At 45.0% G+C, this 25982-nt stretch overlaps 1 protein-coding gene across 14 annotated transcripts in view; it reads right to left on the bottom strand.

Moving 5' to 3' along the window:
• Window positions 1-150: 150 nt before the first annotated feature.
• The window catches only part of LOC120904619 (protein phosphatase 1 regulatory subunit 16A), an 82562-nt gene continuing 56730 nt past the window's right edge, over window positions 151-25982 (bottom strand). For 11 of the 14 annotated variants that reach the window (XM_040314770.1, XM_040314769.1, XM_040314774.1 and 8 more), the window contains exons 3-10: window positions 21190-21358; window positions 16491-16937; window positions 16279-16404; window positions 16128-16203; window positions 15924-16044; window positions 15312-15408; window positions 3997-4930; window positions 151-2042 (exon numbers count right to left, since the gene is read on the bottom strand). In XM_040314770.1, the coding sequence (XP_040170704.1) occupies window positions 1588-2042; window positions 3997-4930; window positions 15312-15408; window positions 15924-16044; window positions 16128-16203; window positions 16279-16404; window positions 16491-16937; window positions 21190-21358 (2425 nt within the window). In that variant the 3' untranslated portion in view covers window positions 151-1587. The remainder of the gene's footprint in view (window positions 2043-3996; window positions 4931-15311; window positions 15409-15923; window positions 16045-16127; window positions 16204-16278; window positions 16405-16490; window positions 16938-21189; window positions 21359-25982) is intronic. The other 3 variants (XM_040314777.1, XM_040314778.1, XM_040314779.1) reach the window with 3 other exon arrangements.

The following is a 25982-nucleotide window of genomic DNA, read 5'->3' as shown; positions in this document are numbered from 1 at the left end:
TCACTCCTTCTCTCACGAATAGGGGTTTTGTGATTTTAAAGGGTGTTGTTTGCAAACGGACCCGCTTTTTGCGTTGCATTTATGTATAGGAAGGAATCTCTCATTTTATATCTGAACAACAATAACATGTGTTATTGTTTCGCTAATTGCTTTTTTCTTCTCTCTCTCTCTCTCTCTCTCTCTCTCTCTCTTTTACCGATCTACCGACACAATTAATTGTTTCGCGCTCGTTTCTGACGCCCTTTTTAATTGATGCTAAGAGATGATGGACATGATATTCACCTATGACTGAGCAATGATTGCATGTGTATGGGTATGTTGTATTAAACCAGAAGAAAAAAAATCGAACACAAAACAAAAAACCAAAATTATGTGTGAACTAACAAAAAACCTTAATGTGTGATGTGATGTACTACAGTTCGCGTGGATCGCACTAATAACGCGTGGATCGGTTTCAGTTGCACTATCCTTCTGCTAACACTGGGGGTAGAGGAACACAGTTGCATTTCATTTCATTCTTTCCACACTCATCCTTTCTATCCTTGTCTCTGTGGCTTAAGTCGCGTGGCCGCGGTGGATTATCGGCGTACCGAGGAGGGAGAAAACACAATCGCAATGGATAGAGAGTTTGCTGCCGAACAACCGTGATAGTAATATAATAATAATTATTATTACAATAATAGTGTAAATAACAATAATCCTATGTACAAAACTCTCACACACACAAGGACCTCCGGCCGACGGGGTGTGGGGTTTAGCGCGTATAGTTTCTGGACAACCCGCCCTTACGCGGGCGCCATCACATTTCACAACGGACGAATGTTTCGCAAAGCAAAATAATTGCTAGACGCCTAGGTTTTTTTTTTTCTTTTCTTTTCTTCGTCTTTATCTAATTGCTCAACCACCATTCTTTCGTTCGTTCCTCCCGTTTTCTGCTCACACAGTTCCCTCGCCGCTAGCTATTCTGTTGCTTCTGGTTCAGTTCTTTCGTTTACATTTCATGTTCACATTTTGATTTCCGCCGTAGATAGTTTTACACTATATTTCACTTCAAACCTTTGCCTTTTCTATTTGTTTTTATTTGCTTTTTTCTTCGTGTTTGGTTTCTCTTCGCTTTGATTTCATAAGTGGAATTTTCTTACAAATATAATAGAACGATTCGTCTTCTTTAATTTTCACTTCATCCTATCCTCTCTCTCTCTCTATCTTTCTTCAGTGTGATGTGTAAGTACGGCATTGCTTTTAATTCTCAGTCACGGGGGAAGTTTTCTTTTTGTTTTTTGCTAAGTGCAGTAACGTACGGCGTTACTAAGAAAACGCATTGCATTTGATCTTTAGCGAAGCTTCGAACCAGCAAGCTGAATAGACAGCACGGACACGCACCACTACATGCTGTCTGAAACTCACAGCACACAGTGACAGCTTCTCCTAGCGCTTCATAGATGGCGCCAAGCGTTACTCATTCCGCTAAGCGTTACTCGCTCCGTTATCCTCGCTTTAAGCGCACAGTTTCACAAACCGAATGCGTGTGTGTGCCTGCTTCTCCTTCTGCTGGTTGCCACCTTCTTCCTCTTCGCTCCTTCCCGTTTACATTACCACACAACAGCGCCTCGAGCGGGTGCTGTCACTCACCACGTCACTGGTGTTGCCGCTAAACTTGGACAGCGTGCCGCCGGGTGTGCCCGCTTCGCTTTCCCCGACCGCCACCGAACCGTGCAGGGATCCGTTTCCGGTTCCGTTAACACTGCCATCACCGTAATAGTGTTGCTGCTGCCGGCTGTTGAGATGGGGCGATGCGTGCTGCGGATGGTGCAGATGGTGATGGTGATGCTGCTGCTGCTGCAGCTCGTTCGATACGAGCGACAGTTCCACGGGCGTCGCACCGTTCGCACCGTTCGGGGTGGTGCTGCCCCCGTTACCGATGCTGCCGGCCAGGCTCGGGGCCGTACCGCTCAGCAGGGAACCATTTTCCGGGCTGACGCTCGAGCGGTTCTGCGACCGGTGCTTCTTCAGATCGGCCAGCGTTCCTGCGACAGACGGATCTTTGGTGTTATTTTTTGGTACAGGTTTTTGAGCGAAAGGGACGGGGGATATAGGGATCGGGAACATTGTAGGGAGGGGATTTGTATTTTATGTCCAGATTTGTCGTTGTTTGTTTTTTTTTTGTTTTGGGTTAACGTCGATATAACAACAACATATTAGGAAGCGGAAAGAAAGGAGTTTTGGTGCAAAATAGGAAAGTGGAGTGCAATAAAGAAAAAAATAGTTTGTGTGTATGTGTGTTCCAACAAGGAAAGAGAGAGAGAGGCAGTTGAAAGGGAGAGAAAGAGAGAAAGAAAAGTGAAAAAGGTTAAGAAATAAGTGTGTGCATGACGACCAAGTTCTTATTATCAAAGGAATGGGTGGGTGAACGAACGAGTTTAATAAGAAATCGCGTACGCACTTGGGACCCTTAGGGGAAGGCAACATGGAATGGATGAATGAGCCAGCGAAACAAACGAACGTTAAATCAAAGCGCAATCAAAGATTCCTCCTTTTAAATTCTATGCAAATTATTCCACTTCATTTCGCTCTCCTTTACAAAAGCTCAAAAAATCAATGACATCAACGCGAAAAAAAAACATCAAAAAAAGTGTGCACCTAATTTGTTTGCGTCCACTTAATTAAATGCCATTCTTTTACAGCAATCTTTTGCTCTACAACGGTTCGTCACGGGAATGTTGATGAAGGAGAGCTGAAGCAAAAACAAAAAAACAAAACAAAATAAATCCCTTATAACAAATGCAACCCTTTTTCCCTGTTCCTTTTGCCGGAAAAAGAAGGGATGCGGCAAATAAAAGTTTTGTTAATGTTTTTCCCGGGAAAAACAAAAAATCGGACCAAAGGTTTGTTTTGTGTAGTGTAAACTTTGCACAAACTCAATTTAACGGACGATTCAAACGTAGTGCCCGTGTTAACACAATTGCGTAAAAATCAAGTCAAGATAATTTTAGGGGAAAAAACTGTTTGAAACCTTGTTTTTTTTTTACAACGGGAAGGATAAATAAATAAAAGGAAATGAAAGTCACATAACACACACATTTCCGTACAAGTTATAAATACATTTAAAATTAGAAGTTTTCCAAGGAAAAAACCAGCAAAAAATAAAAAAAGAATAAAACATTCAATTGAACGTCTGTTAACGAAGCAGAACAATGATAAAAGCGCTTTAAATTTGACCCAAACCTTCAACTTCCCTTTTGCTGCAGTACGATGGAGACGCCCAGTCTTTGGTCTAAAAACATGGCGAATAGAAAAAAAGAAGGAAGAAAGGAATTCCCCCCCCCCCAAAAGGACGCGCTACATTCTTGTCGTGGTGGTGCTGCTGGTTAGGACTTTCTTTTTCGTGTGAGCGTACGATTATAACGAGCTGTGTTACACGAGAAGGGTTCGTAAGCATTGAGTTGTCTTGTTGTTTCCTTTTTTGCGCTTCAAACACTTCAAAGGAACTTCCTCTAATTTATCGACAGTTTTTAACGAGAGTCTAGTAAAAAAGCATTTCATAAAGATTGTGTTTCTTTTCTTAATGATTTGTTAACCTTCAAAAGAAAGTAAGCTTCCATAAAAGCCTTAAATTTTCTCAATGAAGCCGTATCATAATGGTTGAGTAACCCTGTAGCATGATTCTCAGCCATGACAAGATCAAACACAATCAAAATCAGTGCTAGGCACTCCGTTCATCTGTTCGCTGTGCTTTTGTGAGGAATGAACATGATCATGCAATGAGGGAAAGGATGTGGAAGCAGCACAACGATGGCGAGAAGATGAGATTAAGAGAGGTAGTAGAACATAGAATTGAAAAGCACACACAAACACACTCACACAAACACAAACACACACACATCGATGACGTGCAAGAGGAAAGGGAAAATGCAGGCAATGGGTATGAAAATGATGCTGATGATGATGATGATGGGGAAAAGCATGAAACCGAGAGAGCAGAGCGCGCATACGTACCGACTAGGACCGTCACCTGGACGTTGATCTTGCCATTCTCGCTGTTGGACGTGGAGTACACCTCGGCGGCCGTGGTGGTGCTGGTGGCCGCGGCAACGGTGGCAACTCCACCACCCCCGCTGCCCCCGTTTGCCGCTGCCGCCGACGCTGGAATGTTAACCGAACCGTGATGGTGCAGATGATGATGGCCACCCGCGTGATGATTGCCAGTAGCAGTAGGAGGATGATGATTGCTGACTAGACCCACCCCACCACCAGCGGGGGATGATGACGCACCACCCCCCTTCGTCTCGATCAGGTACGTCTCATCGTTATCCTTACCGTCCGGCGATCGCCGATCGTACTGGTTGAGGGTCGGTGACCCACCGCCCACCGGGGAACCCTTGCCGGCGGCGGCCCGGTGCCGCTGCAGGCTGCTGCTTTGGTTGTTGTTGATGCTGTTCATGTGGCGCACACTCTGGTTGCTGTTGTTGGCTCCACCGCCACCGCCATTGATGATCGTGGCTCCATTCGGCAGACTGTTGTTATTTACACTGTTCATCAGATGGGCGGCGGACCCGTTCAGGCTGCCATTGCCATTGTGATGGTGGTGATGCAGGTGAGGGGGAAGATGATTGTTATTGCTACTGATGCCGTTACTGATGATGGTGGTGGTGGTCGTGCTGTTCGTGCTGTTGCTGCTGCTACTACCGGTCGTGCTCGTGGTGGTCGTGGTAGTGGAGGAGGAGGGTGGAGTAGCAGTGGAGGAGATGGTGGCGTTGGTGGCATGCTGGGAGGAGGTGGAGGATGCGTTAGTGCGCACGGAGGTGGATGAAACCGAGGCGGAGGAGGACGATGACTGATTGTTATTGTCACCGTTTGCTGTCGCGGCTGCGGTTGCGACCGTCGTCGCCGTGGCCGTCGCGGCCGCCACACCGTCCGGCGTTGTGTAGCCCTGGAAGGAAGAGAACATGGGGAGAGAAAAGAGAGAGAGAGAGAGAGAGAGAGAAAGAGAGAGAGAAAAAAACAAAAATTGTTAGAAATATTGCCATTTTAAGACGGAGATTGAGTGTTTCAGTGTATAAGAGAGCATTGTTTGTTGAAATTGTTAAGCTTCAATGCATTCCTTGCCACAATTCGTGTGCATTGGCTTGCAGCACTACTACTTATAAACTCTTCTAAACTTCAACCCGTCGTCCAACGACAGCGAACAAAAAAAGTGACGCTCCCCGCTTGAAAGAACGATAAAATAGCCAACCCAACAATGAAAAAACCGGTGATCTATTATTAAATGACGGACGCTTGTTATCTATTGTTATGCCACTGCAATGCTGCCCCTCTATGCACATCCAACAACAAAATGTTGATAAATTCATTAACTCTTTTTGTAGGAAAAAGGACGAAAGTGAACACACGAGACAGCAAAAAGGGATAATTTGAGAAAAAGGTAATTAATTATTTTTAGAACACCATCCACCAGCACTGGTTGCGCCCACTGCTGCTGCTGCTGCTCCATTTGCTACCTACCCGATACCGTAGCCCGATAATGCTATCGTCCAGCGTGGAGTCTCGCTTCTTGTCCCGCTCCAGATAGAAGACGCGCCTCATTTTGGACTTAATTTTAAAGCTGGCTCTCCTTACCACACGCCGTAACTACACAATCCCTCTCTTTCCCGCTGCTTTTGCGACTTTTGCTTGTGTGTCACCCTTTGGAATGTGACTTGTTTTGATTCGCTTTCTTATTGCTGTAACACTTTGTCACACACTGTTCGCTGGAAACTGCTCAACACTCAATGGTGCACTCGCTCGTTCGAACGTTCCAAAAAGCTGTGTTTTTATGTAAAAGCTACTGATTTGAATGCACAAATAATAAATAAAAAAACACACCGAGAAACGTTCTGTTAACGGAATATATTCTGAAGGAACTTTTACACTCTTGTGCCGGAGAGACGACGAACTTTCTTTGGGTTGAAAAACCAATATCCCCATCGTGTGTTCGCGCTGGTCGCATCTCCTCAACCGGCGGGAGATGCGAACAATGCGGATTTGCAAAACTTTATGCACGTATTATGGATTATGTATGAGCATGTGTGTGTGTGTTTGTGTGCTTTTTTGCTTCATTCCCTCGTAAGACGATTGAGAGATTGTTTGGAAATGATTCTGCGTCGCTGGCGGGTGTGCGTTTTTCTGGGACGATTTTTACATACTTTGGTGATTTTGGCTGCTACGGGGGGAGGTCACAAGTTATTGACCACATATCGAGCTTGAACATTTGTGTGCACACGAAACCAAAAAGGGGGTGACAAAATGCAGGATAATAAGTTGTTGTTTTTCGCCTCTACTCATCTTTTTTTTGTCTCTTGCATAATACGAACTTCGCCTTTTATACCTTCTGGGCGTCGGAGCAGGAGAACAAAGGCCACCGAGGCCAGTCAATGGAAGAAGGAATGCCAAGGGCACGTAATTGGGGCTTTAGGTGAGTGTCTCTGTATGTGTGTGTGTGTTAATAATAAATGCGGGGAACGCGGGCGGTAATCTTTGTTTAACGCTCACAATGACGCTTCACAACGCCTTTTGGCCTGGAGTTATAATGAAGGAAGATTGTCTTTTGCCCGCAGTTCTTTTTTTTTGCTGCCTTCCCCGTAAAAGAGCGACACTCGTTCCTCCTGGGAACAAAATGACGACAAAGCGGATGATACTTGAGAGTAACTTAATGAAATTTGATAAACATTCTTCGACGAGGAACGTTAAACAACGTGCTTTTATGTTTTTTCCCATTACTGTCCAAGGTTTTTATTATTGTAATTTAAGGAAAACATTACAAAGAAAAACAATATACAATGAAATATAAATGAATTGGCAACAAACAGGCTACAACTAAAGCACAACACATTTCCTCTGCAAAATTGTATTTTAATGCACGTCTTGTCGATCGAATCACATACGTTTTTGTTTGCAAAAAAAGGGAAATGAACGTGCTTTTGGCGTTAACTGGTCAACCAGTAATCAACACAAAACCCCCTCAAAAATGAAGGAAATGACGATCCACTGCTCAAGTGTAGCAGAGCTGATTACAGCACAGGAAACCCTTGGAAACATGGATAACAGTTCCGCAAAGGAAAGGAAAAAGGCTTCACCCACAACGCACAGCACAACGCAGAGGGTTTCGTGGTCGTTTACGGTCGAAAGCATCGCCAATCGTCGCCCGGAAGTGGGTCGTAAGCTGCCTAACCGTGTCCATCCAAAAAAACGTATGATCTGACCTTCTAGAATTGGAGGGCGTATATTAGTGGGTGTCGAAAATGGAATGGAATTTAAAATAATAATCATCATCATCACCGCCATTGGAATGTGGGTATGTGTGTGGAGGCACTTAACAACCTAACACGTACGTTTGGCTAACGGACGTCCTCTAGAAGGTGTTTGTGTCGTGTTAGTGGCGTCGCGGGAAGAGTGTATGAGCTTTGGTACAAATAAGGAAGAAATAGTACCTTCCATGACCTTCGCTTAGAGGCGTTTTTTTGCAATTAAATATATTATTTAATTGGGGCAATATATTCGGTGATGGGTTGAGGTGTCATTTTATTTAATAATAAACCAATCACTTCCAGTATGTTATAAAATTGTAGGAATGAAATAAGCTTTAAAACAAGAATCATACAGACATTTCAAAAATGAAATGAAAAGACACTTCCTCTACAACATCAACCTTCGTTCGATTGCGTTCAAGCAGCGTTTATCGACAGTTTCGGTCGGCAAACGTGCGTGAAGAGGAAAAATTATTTATAAATGCTGCACATAAAAACTGCACATTATTGAGAGAGAGAGAGAGAGAGAGAGAGAGAGAGAGAGAGAGAGAGAGAGAAAAAAAGTACGCCCTAAACATAACATAACGCACCCAAACAACACCCCCGTCAGGCCGCACACGTCGAGCAGAAAGTGAAATCTACGCAGGCATGGTGCGTGACTGGGTGTGTAGGCTAAGTGTGATCACGCTAAGGGTGATCGCGATCGTATTGTTGTTGTTCATGAAACATCGACCAAAGAAATAAAGGTACTTTTTTTGGACTTTAAAGCGTGTAAAGTTTGGGTTGGAAGTGTAAAATGAAAAACTCGTAAGCTAGTAGTGGAGCATAAAGTGTCCACTGCATAAGCTTAATGTGATAATTGACCGTGAATAAGCCACACGATAAAAGCCAGCCCCTGTAGGGGAGAGAATGGAACACTATGCTTGCAGTTTTTTGCACTAAAATGCTTCCCCTGCAGTACGTTCGATGTGTGAGTGAGTGCGTTGAAACACAATTAAAAGCCTCCAGCGCGGTGTAGGCGGGTATGTTTTGCAATAAAGGCTCGATTAAGGTACGTGTTATTGGTTCGTTCAACGCTGTCCGTTAAAGCAAACGATCGCAAGCCGCTTTTCATAGAGAGAGAGACAGGGAAAGGAGCGGAACAATTGCAGGTGATTGATTTTCCCCGCGGACGCACCGCAAAGGGTCAATGTGCTTTGGGCGGGGTCGTTGTGAAATTCGTTGCGCTGTTTGTTAACTTTATATGAACAAGCAGCAGCAACATATTCATACAATGCCTCCCTTTTGTTTGTCATTTTTCTAAACTTTAACGGAACCAGTTTGGTTCGTTTGCATGCGCTTTGCCTGTCTTCTGCTGAATATCCATTGGAATCTCCTGTTCGTAACCGTAGATGGATTCCGTTTAAAAAAAAAAGCTACATTAGCTTTAAGCGACAGCTACATCACAGAGGAAACCACTACCTCCATTTCAAACAGCACCGAAAACCTTCATCACACTTGACGCGGTGGTGGTGTCGGTGAAGAGGACACTTCAAAGAAGGCTGCCCCAGCACGAAAACGCCGCAGGAAAAACGCATCAAACGTCGGTCTTAAAATGTTATGTTTTGCTCGTTCCTTTTTTGGGGACAAACGTATATGAAAAGTGCTTTTGGGGGGTCTTTTAGGATTGCTAACATAAAGCCAGCGCCAGCGCGTGTTGACAGATGAAGCTTTGTGTTCGCAATTAAGGTTTGAGCTGGATGTAGGAAAAAGGGAGGTGTTTTGTGACTACCTCCGGCTGCCCTTGTGTGTTGCAGTTTCGTTCGAAAGAAGATGATTTCATCGCAACGAGAATCAAATAATCGAATAATCTTTCCCTTTTCATTGGAGTGTTTGATTTAATAATGTTTCGATCGCGCTGATTAATAGAAGCGGCGACGACACCGTGCGCATAATCTTATTAATCGAATGCAAAGATTTTCCTACGCTCGGGGTGCCATCATTAAACGTTCGCTTGATCACACAATTCTGTAAATCAATACTTCTCGTGCCCTGTGGAGGGCAAAAAAATGGGCAGCATTCTAACGCAAATGAATCGAATCAATGATCCAAAACGCTTCGGGGCCGGATGGTGGGCGAAAATGCGCCGCCAAACAATACAATTCAATTGACATTGATCTTTTGGTGCGATGGGTGGTTTCGAGCAGTTTTAGGCTACGATTCGCAGCGTAATATAATTTCGCTTGATGAAGCACAGTCGAGAAATGGGTGGAAATGGAAGACCGAACACAAAACCCAACCAGCAGCTTGAAGGGCATTTTTACTTCACAGAAATAGAAAAAAAGAAGCTTTTCGCGACTGTAATTTCATTAGCAACAGATGAACACGCGTGCTACTTCACAGGCGCAATGGAAGTTACAAAAATTGCAATTATTTTGCACCGGTTCAACGGCTGCCGACCTTTATGTTATCAGAAAATTGCAATTCTTCGCACTCGAGCGGTTCGTCGCTTGCTGTTATTATTGTTATTTGGTTTCACCCGATTTTGTATAAAAAATTTTGCGCTACAAACAAACACATTTAATCACACGTAATCACCGTCATATAACAGAATTATGAATGCCTTGTTTTTGTTTTCATAGGTTTTGCTAACTATTTCACAACACTTAAAAGTAACTTTGTGTCGCTGGGTGGATCTCTTTTTTGGTCAATTTTATCATGGCATTATCAGATCCGGGTTACTCTCAAAAAACACACCACACGCACACATACACAGGCACAAAATCTTGCAAATCGCAACCTATTTTGCCCATCTTTCTAGGGCCGTTTCTAACACACTTTACCACTTTCGTCAAAGTCACTCGTCGAATGAAGTGAAACGGGGAACGGATATTGTTTTCTTCTGTTGCTGGTGTTTGTTGTTTGTTATAGACGAGTTAAAGAGCGCGCCAAAAACAAAAACACGCGCACACGAACACCCAAATGAGGGGCGAAATCCCTAAACGCGACGCTCCAAATCGCGGATCACGCACGTGCGACGGACCACTGCGTTGGCTGTGAACTGAACGCAACGCCCCGGACTCGCCACTGCCGGAGCCGTGCGCGCTTGCAGCCGATTTTCGGTGGCGATGGAAATTTTTGGCTTCAAACCAGTGGGGAGGGCGGGCGTTCCGGTGAGCCGCACCGCGTCGTTACTCTGTGCTGCTAGTTTTGCGCATCCTTCCCCACCTAAATCTAGGGGCGAATTTATGCACATATGTGTGTGTGTGCGGAGACTAGAGATTTCCTTTTCTTGGCTGTGCGGGTGCGGGTTGGGTCTGGCTGATAATGTGATGCAAAAAGTTAAGGCGTTGTTGTTCAAGCCACCCTGCGATCGTGTTGGTGCGCACCGATCACCGAAAAACACCAACAGCGAACGCGTCGAATAGAAAAAAAAACGCGACGCAAGTTCGATGTGCGCACGATGGCCGTGTTTAAGGGTGTGGTGGGGGTTGTTGTGTGTGTGTGTGTTTTTCCCCTTTTCTCGACACGCCTCAACAAGTGTGGGTGCGTGTTGCACTTGCGTCCGTCCGCTCCGAACACAAGTTGCATTCGGAAGCGACAGAGACGCAGCATGGGGAGGGAAAAGCCGGACGTAGACCCTTTAGAGGGGCACGTTTCCCTTTTTGAGGCCCATGTGGGTGATGATGGACTGTTTTTGTTGTTGTAAATTTATTAATTAAATCGTGTATGTAATGGCACGTAAAGCACGATAAGCGCCAGTTGTTTTGGTGTCTTATTTTTTCATGTGCATTTTCATTACGCCTTCATGCCGCCCCGCTCTGACATAACGCCATTATGCAATGTGTGTGTCTGTGTGTGAGTGCGATATTCAATGGCACATCCTAATCATCAGCCCAGCCAGCCAGCCAGCACCACGCACTAATCTCGACCATAACCTATCAGCCTCCCCCCCCTAATGCAATCCAATTAGAAACAAACAGCAGCGTGAAACTTTTTGCATTTTGCAATTGCAATTTCCTTCCTGTCACGCACCGAACACAACACAAATGGCTTTAATTGCGGGCGCAAGCTATCGATCGAAGATGTTTCCTTGGCGCGCGCACACACGGGTAGTGCAATGAACGACGACGCGGAGAGAAATTTGGGACACCAACGGCCGCTGCACCGGAAGTGCCATGCGTGCGCGCGTACGCCTCGGACGCTGTTGAAACCGTTGAGCCTCGGACGCTGTTGAAAGAGCTGTAAAGCAGAGCGAGAAAGTTTTGGCAGCGAGAAGGTTCTAGGTTGGCGAACTAAGTGGAAAACTTTGCACAATCCGGCTCGTGGGAAAAGTGACGCATTTGTGCCCACCAGTTGTTGCGTTGCAATTTGGTTGAAGCTGCTAATGGCAGGAAATTCGTCAGTGGTAAGAAGGACATAGCTTAAAAAAAGATTCCAATTTGTAAGCACAAATAATTATAAATCGCTTTGAAAATTACCAGCCGGGTGCATCTAATATTACAAAGAATTCAAGCAATAGGGTAAATTGTCGCCAGCAATTTGATTGTAGTCACTTGATAATGAACAGTTCGTATGAAAAAAACTAGACCCACTAATGAAAGTAAGGTATATAAAAGCTCGATGGCAATAAACTGAAAAGGAAAGTGAATTGTGAATTGAAGGTCATTGCTATACCATCGAAGCAATGGAATAAGTGCAACATTGTTGAATGCAGTTAAAGAGACATAGGTTGTTTTTAAAAAATGCATTCCCGCTTCAAAACACGCTGTACACGGCGGTCCAATCAAATTCAGGTTCAGCTGAATGTTTTACAACGTGCGCTAAAAACCATACAAGCGGTAAGAGCGTGCAACAATGTTAATGCGAACGGAATATCTCGACTGCGTCCATAGATTAATAGCAGCCCCTACACTAAACCATACCCATATGATAACGCGCACTCGCGAAAGCAACGCAGACCAACTATTAACACCGATCGGGGCACGTTGTGATAATTAAAAAGCTTCGGAACGCTTGGGCACCCGGCCCTTCACATATGCAGAAGAGGCACTGGCTACACAGAAGAACCTGTCCCCTTCGCGAATCATTTCATTTCCTACTTTCAGGCGGAAATCGGCAAACAAAACAAAACCAACATTGCCCGCGCATGTTACATTTACCGCCGCCTGTTGTGCCAAGCTGCTACTGATTGAATCGATCAGTACTACGCGAAAAAAAAAATGGTCATCATCAATCATGCATTCACCATTTGGGTGGAGGAGGTTGGAATGCATTGAAGCGTACCCAACACACCGGCATAGGGTTCCGCGTCAAAGTTCACAAAAGTCTACTGAACTGGAACCAAAGCTTGCGACGAGAGGGGGTGGATTGCCCTTTAGGCGGTGCTCAGCTAGCGTTACCACATTCCCCTTCGCTTAGAAATAGTTGCAATTGAACATTTATATAGAGCATATTGATAAGTTTCGATAAAGTAAATTGTAAAACAGTTTCAGCGATTGTGTAAATGATTTTAATATCCATTGCTTTAGGTCTTTTTTCATTCAAACGCTTTCAATGACGCGTAACAGTAAGCAGCAACAGTCAGAAACAACCACCACTTGTCAGCAGCAGAAACATTGCTATTCCAATCAAACCGTGTCTGCAATTGACAGTGAACGCCATCCACGTGGACGATAATAAAAAACGCGTCTATTGTTTTGACAAATTAAAGTTCAATTTGTTCGTCAAAACTTCCATAGCAAATGCGAAACAGATTGCTACTGTAAATTACAAAAAAGGAGGAAGTTTTCGGCCAGATCGGAACGCCAACAAAAAGCGAACGTCGCTCGATTGAAAGTGATAAATTAATTAGACCACATTGCGAAAGGGCGCATAGTACGTTTCGTTCGCCATTTTCCTTCCACTCCGAACCCCACTGCTATGGATAAAGTTTTTATTCTATACTTTTCGAGCATTACCATTTTACCACCATTGCTGCGTATTGTTAATTGCGTACTGTTTCATTATTCAGCATTTTTCCGATACATTTTGCTCTCTCCCGAAACAGAGCTTCGCCGGTTTACTGATTCTGGGCGGAAGTATATGTACGCTGCTGCAACCTCACCAATAATAGAGCATATTTTCCTATCCCCATTCCAAAAAATGGCACCCCCTAGCCTTGCGTTGTATCATAATTCAAAAACTTTTGATTGCTTTTTGCATTTAAGTCGTACGGAGCGCGTTGCCCCGAAGGGAAAATTTAGCCGAACACGTTTTTTAACCCAGCGCTTTTGGCCGCGTCCAGTGCGATAAAGCGGCAAACGATTTCAATTTTCCACCTCCAAGCCACCAACACACACACATACACACACACACAAACCTGGGCGTCGACAGTACAGCAATCAAAAAGTTATGCAAACTAACGGCAACAAAGCAGTGGGAAGTGGTTCTAATGGTGTACTCAAATTCTATTTAAAAACAAAAAAAAAGAGAGAGAGCACTACGCGGAGTAAAGAGATTGAAGGTGCAGGGTGAAGCATGATTTCCTAGAGCAAACTTCCCACAGCAAAAAAGGTGAAAAGCTCTCACCGTTGGTCAGAGGATTTAAGTGCATATCTTCTTGAGCCGAATGGCAGTGCCGGTCGGTACGTACGCTAACGCTGGAAGCAATGGCAAGGTGCTTTTGATGCTGGCTTTTGACTGTCGGCACCTATTCGGTCCCGTTTCTATTTCCGATGCACCGGAGATCAGGTCGGAATTGGTTGATTTCTAGCACAGCTGCAAAAACTAGCGTCCCTGTATCACACTGTCCCCTTGGCTGGCACTCGTCAGTACACTAATCACTACCATCCATATTGAATGTGCTCTAGCTGGAGGGCTTAGCTATTGAAGCATCAGCTATCGACTGGTATCGAAGTTTATAGAAGTGGACCCTTTCACTGTGAATGGGTTCAAAAAAGTTCAATTTCGAAATTGAACAGCTTTTTCCTATCCCTGACTCAAATCGTAAAATGCAGTTCCCCACACCCGTGTGTCGTGCAGTGGCTTTTGTTTCGTGAGAATGGTCATTGCTTCACTAATCCGTTTATGTCACATGCAGCAGTGTAAATTGAATTTTTGATCATACGAGGGTACGAGTCATTTTCAGCTGAGTAAGCGCATGTGTCGCATTTGTGACAACATAACGATGTTTTTGGCATTTGAATGAAAGCTTTGGGATTATCAATATGAGGATTTATCAACAAATCAGATCAATCGGATTTGTGTCAGTGCTGGAAAAGCTATTTTCATCTCATTTTTTCTTCTAGAGATATCCAATTTCAATGTTTAAATTCATTCATTCAGATTCATTGAGTATACGTGAACAGCATTTTGCTACAAAAATGGTAGGATTACATTCATTCAAATTCCGTGCACACAATCAGGGTAACCAAACTTCACAACCATCTCTCAGTCCTATCTTAACGATCGACACTACAACAAGTAAACGTTTGCTTTGCGCTTTCCGCTGTTTAATGTGCCTTTAAACTGGGGCTGACTGCTGGTTTACACGCCGGAGAGCGCTTTTATTACAGACAACCAAAGTTTTCCTCGATTTCATCCTTGGCCGACGACACCGGGCAGGAACGGTTACACGCAGCACGAATTGAATCAGCATTGCTGACTTTGCAAACTTTGTGCTGGGTTGAGGGCTTACGAACTTTTAAGCTGTAGCACAATTTGCGTTCCCCCTTCGGATCGTACTGGCATCGTTCCTCTGTAGCCCTCAACAATGGCTCATTCGTGTTGCCGAAAGACGAGGGAATTTTTGTGCAGAAAATTAAAATTTAATTACTTCTGCTCGGAGGGGAAAATACCCGAATGCCCCAAACGCCTTGCAACGCCTTGCCAAGAGCCAAATTTCTGAGTTTTACGCCATAGATTGTTTCGTGAACTGTTCTTCCTCTTCTACTTCAACTGCTACGCTACATTACTGATCTGCTGCAGCTTCTTAGGCTCTGTGTGTGCCGGCCGGTTTTTGTGTGTGAGTGTGCAGCTTACATACAAGTTTACCGCAACGAAACTTACCTCTTGCGCTTGTAGTCGGAAGCGAGCCTCCTCCACCGCATCCTTTTTGGTCGTTAGTCCCTTATCACGCAACGATGTTCGTCTCACGGATTGTGCCCTGCGGGAAACAGCAAAACGCATTAGTACGTCGTTTCTGTGTAGTTGGCAGAGCGCACGACACACGCTGCTAGCGTTTTCCAATTTAGTTTTGTGGTTTTCAACGGCGAAAGGATTACAACTAACTTTATGGCATGTTTTTGAGGGGAGGGAGACGGAACCACTACCGACATCAGAGAGCGGTGTGAACATGATATCTTAACTTTACTTCCCGGCGGTTGAATTCTCAAGGGATCTATCATCACTCTGCAAACGGTAGTTGGTATCCTGCACAGCTAGCTAAAGGCAAAACTTTGTCCAAACAATTTGCTTACGTTCTAATCGGATTATCTACCCGTAGGGGGGGTTTATAGTAAGCAATGCAGCTGTTGTAATCTTAATTCTACTTCAAATTATCACTAGGGAATAGGCACTGGTTTGTCTAATTCTCCGCCGTTCAAGTATGCACTCTCCACAGGGAGTTGAGCAATACAACTTCGAAACGAGTTTCGGAACACGTGTGCGCACAAAACTGACCTCGTGTTGTTGCTCTGCGACCGCCGGACACGTTTGCGTTGCGCTTCCGCTAACCGCTTGCTCTCCTGTTCCGTCTTTAGCTGCTCTATTCGCTCTCGTATTTCTGGATCTTCGCAAATATCTAAAAAAAAGGATACCAAACGCAAAAGGGTTAGTTGGGGGGCATTCGGGGCGGGTAATTGAGTTGCGTCTTCCCAAACTCACCGGAAGGAGTTTCGTCGTTCTTATTTTTGGCATTCAAATCGGCTCCACTTTGGGCAAGCATTTCAAGTACTTCCAGCTACAATGATACGAATAGGATGACATTATTTCGCCTGTTCAGACAAGGGCCAGGAAAGGATGGAGAGAAACTTACGTGACCCCAGCAGGCAGCGGCATGTACCGGTGTCCAGAGATCGTTATCGACAGCATCAGTCGATGTGTGATGCTCCAGTAGGAACTCGACGACCCGTGTGTACCCGTTGGCGGATGCTATGTGAAGCTGTGGAGAGAGAAGACACAAAAAAGCCTCGTTGTTCATCTAATATTCTACGCCATTTGCACAGATTATCCGCCCTGTACACTTACCGGCGTGGCACCCTGCGGATCGGGTATTTCCAAATCGCCACCCTGCAGGGCGATGTCTTGCAGGTCGTGCAGCATCTGCGTTTCGGTGGCCGCCCGCGTCTCGTCGATCAGCTCCTGCGTGACGCCCCGCTTGGACATTTCCGCCTCGATGTAATCGAGCGCCTCCTCATCGTCGCAGATGTCGTACGGCATGTTGCCGTCCGCGTTTACCGCCAGCAGGTTCGCGCCGCGTGCTATCAGTATCTTGACCAGATTTAGGTGGCCGCAGGTGGCGGCAGCATGCAGCGGCGTCCACCGCTCGCTGTCCTGCGCGTTCACGTTCGCACCGTAGTCGAGCAGGAGGTTCAGCATCTCGGCGTTGTCGTCGATGCAGCACTGATGCAGTGCCGTCAGTCCGTCCATGTTCGTTGCATCCGGTGTGACACCCTTCTGGAGCAGTTTTGCCACCTAGCAAAGAAGGAGAGGAAGAGCGTTATTATAAGTGACGAAAAGGAGAGAGGGAGCGAGAGAGAGAGAGAATGAAAAAAGGATTCAGCAAGGCATCGTTCTAGTTCGTACCAAGCTCAACTCTATCGCCCTTTGGCCGGAAGTAATCATGACTGGCCGGAGGGGAACGGAAACGGATGCAAGTATCATTTCCCATACTCGATAATGACCACTCATCAGGTACTCAAGTTTCAATGGTCCTGTTCCTTTGCAAAGAAATATTCCCATACTAACCAACATTACATCATCATCACCATCATCATCATCATCATCAACACTATTATAGTTCGTTGGCATTCACTTGGATTTGATGTTCATGAACTGCAACGATATACACATGCTGCTGCTCTCTGCTGTATTACTTTATCCCTTTCTGTTTGTGTCCAAGGACGTTCTAACCCTTCAGCGAAGGTCACACCGGGGGAGAACTGGACGAGCAGAGTTACTTTCCAAAGTCAAGAATGTTAGCTTTACTATCCTTTGCCATCAGCAGCACACTAAACAAGCGCACCGAGTCCATCTGTGCACAGAGCAGCGAGGAAAGACAGCCAAGCACATATGAGAACTGCAAAAGCTCAAGTTAACGCTGGCCGGAACCGAAACCGGAACCAAGCAGCTGGTGGGGAGTAGTGTTTGTTCTTCTTCGCTGAAGTGTTTGTTCATTTCTGCGAAGTCCATCGGGAAGCAGCACCAGAATAGTAACAAAAAACTCGAAACCGGAACGTTGCCCAGATTGTTACTGTCAGACGGGTTATATTTCATGCGAGCGCGTACTGGAAATTGGAGTTTTGCTGTGGTGCAATCGAAAGAAGTTTTTCCCTTTTGGTCATGGGATACAGTTTTATCCCACTCGGTCACAGTGTGACAAAACTTGGCAATTCTCGGTAGCGCTGGCTTCCCGGAATAAGTTTCTTAAAGTCTTGCTTTATACGACTACATTCAACACTTAAGGGACGACGAGTTAAAAGCAAGTGGTTGTCAGAATTTAATAATTTCCAACGAAATGCTTACAATCGTAGGAAAAGAATGGAGGGTTAATTATGGCAGAAGCTCTACATCTTTTATGTCCAATGCCGCCCCCATGGACGAGGTACTTAATGTCCATATCAGACGTCAATCGGCTGCCATGCTTTTTCTAGCGTTGCTTGCGCTCCACAAAACAACGACTAAATCTCATCGAATGCGATAATTAATAGTAGAGTCTCACACTCATCCCAGGCTTATCCGATTAAACGTCCATCCGTCCTAGGCAGTGGCACGGACGCAGTGGAGTAGCCTCACACATTCGAACGATTTAATAGGAAGTCTGCAAAATTGCAAACCTCATCTCCCTTGAGCTTGACCCATCCATATGAAGAGCTATTTCAGATCCGGCATCAACCGGAGATTGTCAGTTGTGGTGGCGGTGTGATCTTCATCCCGGTGCTACTCCTCTTCTCCTGTCCCTCCCGTCCCAATAGTCGGGACAGAATTGATCCCAGCGGGAGTTGATGAAACGAAGCGAAAGTAATTTATTTCCCATCCTGTAAATTTAAACCGTTCCCTGCGGGCCACAGCTTTCACTTCCGCTCGCAGAGTCCTCCGAGTGCTTGCGGCTTGCAGGATGGTAGTGAAAAATATACACTATGCTTTCCGCATGCCGAGAGGGGAGGATTCAGTATCATCTTTTTAACGGCACTTGCACGAATTATGGTGAGCTGTATTGTGTCCCCGGAGACTGTGCTTGGGTTGGCGTTCGGTGACGTATTGTGGGTTTGAAGTGTTGTTTGTGGGTTTATTGATTTCTCGCTAACGAATATGGGTATCAGGGTTAAGTTCATGGGGTGAAATACGAGGCAAAAGAGTGTTTTATATTTTTTGCTAGTGGTTACGTATTGCGGCTGGTCAAGGTGGATGATATTTCAAGGTTAGAAGGGTTGCTGGCATACTGACAATGGTTTCATTACTGTTCGTTACAATTCCACGTAATATATCAGAATTTCAATTGCATTGCATAAGCTTTACATATCAGTCTATCTTCTTAAAGCTACTTAATTTTAAGTACATTGAAACCTAACCATCTCGCGCTAGCGCTGAGTGAAACATTTACTGTAACAACACCACTAACATACATCCTCTCTAAGCCGCTCTAGCCCTTTCTAGCGTAGATTCTACACTATTTACTGCCCCATTACTTTGCAGTTTTATAGCACCGCTGACTCTCCGGCCTGCAGTAAATGGTTGTGGTGATACTGGGTAGTAAAATTTAGCAAAATAAACTACTTCATTTGTGGCAGGAGAGGAGAAGCAGTTCGACCTTCGGTTCGGTGTGCGGTACGGGTTCGTGGTGCTTGCCGGTATGTCTATTTGACAAACATCGCCTTGCATCTTGCGCTCTTGCAAGCGCTGGCTGTAAAAACGACCGCAAACGAATGTGGCTGGAAATTAAGCAGTTTGGTTGTGGTACACGCGCGCCGTTTTAGTAAGTACGGCACGTACTTCTACCCCGTTACCGAATAACCGAGTAGCCTTAACGGTCGATTAGCATTGCGAATCGTATTCAAATGAGGTCCTTCTGCGGTCGGAAAGAAAAGGTTCAGATACGTAGCGAGTTGTCCGTCAGGATGAGTTTCTTTTTTAGATTCCTGTCTTTCGTTTGCTAGTTTCCATATGCAAATAGACGGGTTGATTCACTTAAGTATCGCATGTACACAGTGGTTGGCCTCATTTGACACTTCATGATTAAATGACACCGAGAACAAAAGATACTGTCTGAAAGTCTAAAGGACACGGCGGAAAATGAAACCTTTTCGGCAAGGCTTAAGTGGCAACGATTGCTGTCCATTTGCCATCATTAATAATGCAGAACGTAACGGAAAGAATGTGATGCGCCTGTAAGGTATGCAAACCGAATTACAACATTACGTCATGAGCTGTAACTTCGCGTGACAACTGACCAAAAAATCGTGTACTCGATTTGGGGTGTACACATGGTCCTGGCAGGCAAACCGGAAAAGGTCATTTTTCCACACAACTGCAGCACCTACCGACAGAGCCCGGCGCAAACGACCAGCGGATGATACATGATTTGCAGAGCGCCAAACTCAACCTAACCTAGTAAACGTACCGGCGTGCTGGACACGTTCAAGCGATTTGGGGCAGCATGGTTCAGGTCACCGAATGTGGAACATGTCACACATTGCATGTGGTGCATTTTGGAGCGCAATACGAACTACAAATCTACGGCCAACGGTGTCCTGACTAATAGCAACCGGATGTGACCCGGAATGGTACTGGATAGAGTCCAGGGAGACACACACACACACGCCAACCAAGCCGAAGTGATTCAGTGACCTCATTCTTAAAGGATCCACAGCCAATTCTCAAACATTTCCTGCTTCGCGAATGCAACTGAAAGGCCAAGCTTTCGCTACGTACGAATTCGAGTTGTCAGCATAAGACATTACTACAGAAGAAGTCACTTACGAGCTTATGGTGAAACTGCAAGCTCACGTTATGGCCATAGACGCAAAGAGTCTGTTTCTAATGGTGGTAGGCTTTTAGCACACACGCGTTTCTTGGAGCGGCATTAATTCAACGAAAATTGAATAATCGAGCCCAGCGCGTTGTTTGTATTCGTCTGTAGTCGTTTTTATTTGTAAGATGTTTCTGATTCTCCAGAACCCATCCAAAACATGCGCAAATATAGGGATAGGAAAAAAGTTTGCCCATCCAAAAGCGATTGCAGAGAGAGGCATCTCATACGAAAAAGTAATACAACCACCGCGGAGAAGATTGTTTTTTATGGATGCAATTTCGTCTAAAGCTCTTGGCAAAGTTTTCAAATAAAGAGGAGTTATAATAACGGGAACGAAATCTTCATGGGATAAGGAAATGATCGCACTAGACAAAACTTTAAAAAAGGATTCGTTTGGGCGAAAACCTTCTCTAGCAATTGGTCTCATGGTATAGAAAACTAGTTTTGAAAATGTCAGAGAAAACATTGACGGTAGACAAAGTTTCGCCAATTCTGTTCGTCGCTTTGTGAAAAATTAGTTAGGAAAGAGTTGAATGGAAATCCCAAACGGCACTTCTTTTTCAATTAAGTCCTAGGACAAACAGATTTAGATTCTGTGTTAATACTCTACATATTTTCACCCTCCGCTGCATTATGGCAATGGTTAACTGCTTTTTCGCGTTGCTCAACAGTCCATAGAGCATAGCAAATACTAACCTCCGCAATGTCATTCCGTGCCGCGGCCTCCAGCAGTACGACGCTGTCCTCGAACGTGATGTGTCGCTTGTAGGAGGACGTCTGTGTCCCCATCCGGTCCCGGCTGCGCTGCGCTTTCAGCCATTCTTTTTCCTTCTGTTTCGCTACCTTTAGCTGCTGTGCTCGGCGCCTGTATCGAAAGAAAACCAAACACGAACGAGAGAGAATATTAGAGGATAAGAGCGTTTGTGAATGTGCGTGATACATAATACAATTTTTAAACTACTAAATAATAAGCCGAAGAGATGATACGCAGAGTTTCCTACCCCGAATACAAAAAGATTCCATTCATCCAGCAAGAAAAGGAGCGAATTTTCACCACCACTTGGGCGTTGAACCATTCAGGCTGACCGGCTTGACAGAGGTGACGGTCAGAGCGGGTTAATTGCGCGTTCAACCTTTGAGGCAAGCCCGAAGGCGAACCGGCGCTTGACCGTTCAGAGCCTTGACCACCGGCACACGGCAGCAACACCAACATGCAACTCCATTCATAGCGTACTGAACTCCTGCTTTTCGTGCTGGTTTCCCATTTTCCGCGGGCCCACATCGACAGATAATCGGCCGAGGGAGTGAATTAGTTGCACCACGAAACTGCTTCAAAGGCGTTCGTTCGGGTAAGCACAAACGAGCGAGGGGGAGCTAAAAATAAAGCAAGGCTCCATTTACGCCCGCTGGCAGGAGGCCAAGGTTTTCGTGCGGTCAAGAATTTCGTGAGGTCCTTCTTCGTGTTGTGCTTCATTTTCTCGCTGTTGGCGTAGAGGGTTGTTTACAAACATACACACACAAGAAAGCAGTAGTGTTTCGTATTAATGAAGCTGGTATGGTGGTCATTAGCACACTCTCGTCTTTCTGCAGTTTTCCCTTTTTTTCTACGGTCTACTGAGAAGAAAACGAACCCGTGTCGTCCTTGTGGCTTTTCCGACTCGAGACGATTCGTTTCCTGTCACACTAGAGAAGGGTATGGTTGGCACTTTGCGAATCAAACTAATCTTATCTTTTCGAGAGTCAAACGAACCGTAGCCACTGTCACAGGGGTTCGCCGCTTGCTCTTCACTTTTCATACAAGATACATTATAGCTTCATTTTGGAGGTCCCATAGATGTTAAAAGGAAAACAAAAGCACAAGAACACGAAATGAGCTTTATAATACAATTTCTATTCGTTTATAGTTCCGTCTAGATGTAGCAAAAATTAATTTCCAAACCTATTAGTTAGTGAAGCGACAAGCGTGCTGCAGCCAAGAGCCAGTACCGTAGGTTTGGCATGTCGGTAAATTTTACAAAAGGCAAGTGTACGCCCCATTTGCACGCTTCCAAACGGTCTTTAAATAAGTTTGGGCTCGTTGTCGGTAGGATCGCTTTAATAAATTTACCTTTGCGTGTGCGGCAGGCACAATTAATTATTCAATTTTGCAAAACATTGCGATAATGATCGCAAAAAAGGAACCATATGCACCACCTGAACTGTATCTCATGAGCGGCGGTTATTCACGGTAGGACAATTTAAGCCTGCATAGTAATGAACTTCGCTTTGTGATGCATTCGGTGTTAATAATTGGTGTAATTATGTGGCTTAATTGTTGACCGTAAAATACATTGCGCTTTACGGATGATTTTAAATGAAAGAGCAAATAAATTGCATTGTAAGTGTTTTGTTTTGCCTGTCCAGCTTAATATTGCCATGCGATTTAATTCAATGTTCTTACTCCTTCCTCTAATCAGTGTCATTCACTTCCCTTCTTCATCTCATCTTGGATAATTTATCTGGTCGCAGCCACGCGGAAATGTTTTAAAATCGTCAAGCAACACCCCTCGAAAGCGTCCGAACAAAGCACCAGCACAAAAAGGGAAAATGGTACACCACTTATGAAGCCGACTCTGGCATTATTTAATCGCTTCAAAGCTCCATTGCACATTGTCACCAACCCGTGTGGCCCGCCAGTGCGATGATTGATTGCGCGTCAAATGCACGCCGCCCCACCATTAGCGTGGATGCTGGGGTGCCGCTGTGTGCGATAAAGAGCAAATGGATAAATATTTCACTACACAACGCGAATCGTGCAACACTGCGCTGCGGTGAGCTGCTGGTTGGTAAGATCATTCAAGCAAGAATTCTATCAGAATCATGAGATACGCACAAACACACTGACGCTTAAGCAGTGTGAGTGACAATATCCATTGAATGCCAACGATTTTCATTTTCATTCCATTCCGTTGAGGGGCGGAAAAGGGCAATGACAATCAGGCGCACTACACGGTGCGTGTTTCCGCAAATCACAGTAGAGCGCGACTCAACAGCCTCACACAGCCGCGCTATCTCGGGGCATTAGCAAGCCGCACAATAATGGAATGGACAAATTCATCATTTAACACGTTCCGGCGAGCGTTCCTGCGAGTGAACCACACAGAGTTCCCGGACCACATAGCTCTCCCGGCCCGGTGGAACACGACGCGTTCGGTGACAGATTTTCCATAATTTCGTTCGCTCGCTTTGCTAAGTAGTTCCTCGTTCTTGTCTCTCGTTCTCGGATTCTAGCACTTATCCCTTTCATACGCTTGCTATGCTCGACATGAAGCTTCAGCCTTGCATCTTGCATCCCAGAACCGTGGTGCATTTTATCGATCGCCTACCGGGTCTGCGGGTCTCTTGAGGGAGGAGGCAAAGTGCGCGAGAAGTGCACCGCACACTTGATTGAATTTCATTTGAAGTTTTCGAGCGCCCACTGTGGAATTATGTTCCCCATCCCACAAGGCAGGTTTTGGGGGGAGCTGGCGGCTGGCAAACGCTTTCACGCTACACGTTTGTGCTGGAAAAGCTTTCATCAACCTTGCGGGAAAGGGCGAATGGACGGATTGGATGCATTTTCAACTAGTTTAATTCACCAGCAGAATCGATCACGACGTCAAAGAAGCGTTAAATGTAATTATTCAGGGTTTTAAACCTCTTCAATGTTCATTAATCATAAGCAAAAGGATTAGAAAACTTTAAGTTTTACTGGAACACTTTAAGTTTATCCTCGAATGATGAATAAACAATACAAAAGTACGACGTTAAAGGCATACATAATAAATTAACAATATAAAAATGAAATAAACCAGAAATTCAAATAAATAATTAAATCATAAGAAACACGCAAACAAATATATTCGATTGAATGGCAACGGATCCACAGTACAGTGAATATAGTCATCGAACATGATTACATAAGTAGAAAAATAGCTCTTTAAAAGTAATTTATTTCTATTTACTTCAAACGTTAGTTACTGTGTTTGAAATCTAGTTAAGTCTGTTTTAGCAACAATATTTGGAAACTGCGTTATTTGCCACGAACGTGCCTCCATCATCCATCTCCACCAGACACAATGGATGCTGCAAACCGTATGGCCGTGGCCGACTCGCGAAAAACAATCGCACATCCGACCGCTCGGACCCGCCGTGAACGCTTTTGAGGGTGTAGAGCACCACATTAGGACACAATTCAATTTTCCAAACCACCACACCTGGCTGTGACTGTGGCCGAATGCACCGAAGCAACACTAATTACAATCATAAACCGTTCGGCAGGCGGCAAAAGCGGTTAGCATTGCGGGAACGGGACAGAGCGTTACACCGAAACCAATCCCGAGAACTGTGTGGGTTTAGCATCTCCATTCTATTGTAATTATCAACTACCAATAGCAAAAAAGCAATAAAAAACAAACAAACAAACTAATCTTCCAACCTGTGGCCGCGGAATGCACGTGTCCTAGTTTTACTATTATCGATACCATACAGCTGTACTCGAAGCAAAACACAATCAACAATGCCCGCCGTCTCTTCTCCGGCGCGGAATGCGGTTTGATCCAATTGTGTGTATGAGCGTGTATCGGTATCCATACCTTGACACTCCTGCCGGGTCAGCCGGAGAGGAAAATCAATTCAACCAGCAACCGAGCAAACCGGGTAAAGCGACACACACACACAACACCACCACCACCAAAAGCAAACAAAACAGTTCACCAAATAAACAACAAAGTGACGCTTTCGGGTCGGACCTTTTCTCTTTCTCTCTTATCCCCCCCCATCCGACCAGCTGAAACGATTTACTGTCCAACGACTGCACGGCAGGCAGTGCGTTTTACTTTTCTATATTTATTAGAAATGAAACGGAACGGAAGCGTAATGAAACGAATCGAACCGTAACGGGGCCGTTTACACACAAAAAGATGAACGGCACACACACACCTGTGCTAGGGGGAGGAAGGTGCCCACCGGTGGGCAGAGAAAGCGGTGGCAAATAAAACAATCGCAGGTGCGCGCAGATTTTGTTTTTCACATTTCTGTAATAGAGAAAAGCATAATGTGATGTTTTTCTTACAGCTTCATTTGATTGCTTCGTAAAATGTAATGTAATGTGCAGTGTCAAAGGTTAACAATTTGACACAGGGAACATCCCTTGCCCTCGCTCACATTCACGGAGCGAAAGATTCACTCAACGTTCAGCAGCACATAAACATAAACAGCATACAATCTGAAAGCATCAACCACATTAAGCTAAATTGATTGCTTCCAGCGCTATGCCACGGCGAGTCAAGAGATTCTCTGATTTCTCAATGTCAGCTACCCAGGGAGCCAGCGCTCCGGACCACACCCAATGGCTGGCACGATGGAACGATGCGTTCATGCTGGATTCTTAATCCAGTCAAGATAAAGTAGATGCTGATGACTTGTTTAACTTCTGCCGAGCATCGCGTAAGATGACCTTATAATACTCA

The sequence above is a fragment of the Anopheles arabiensis genome, chromosome 3 (assembly GCF_016920715.1).
Source record: "Anopheles arabiensis isolate DONGOLA chromosome 3, AaraD3, whole genome shotgun sequence".
Lineage (NCBI taxonomy): Eukaryota > Metazoa > Arthropoda > Insecta > Diptera > Culicidae > Anopheles > Anopheles arabiensis.
The sequence above is the reverse complement of the archived record's forward strand: the minus strand, read 5'-3'. Positions and strand labels throughout refer to the sequence as shown.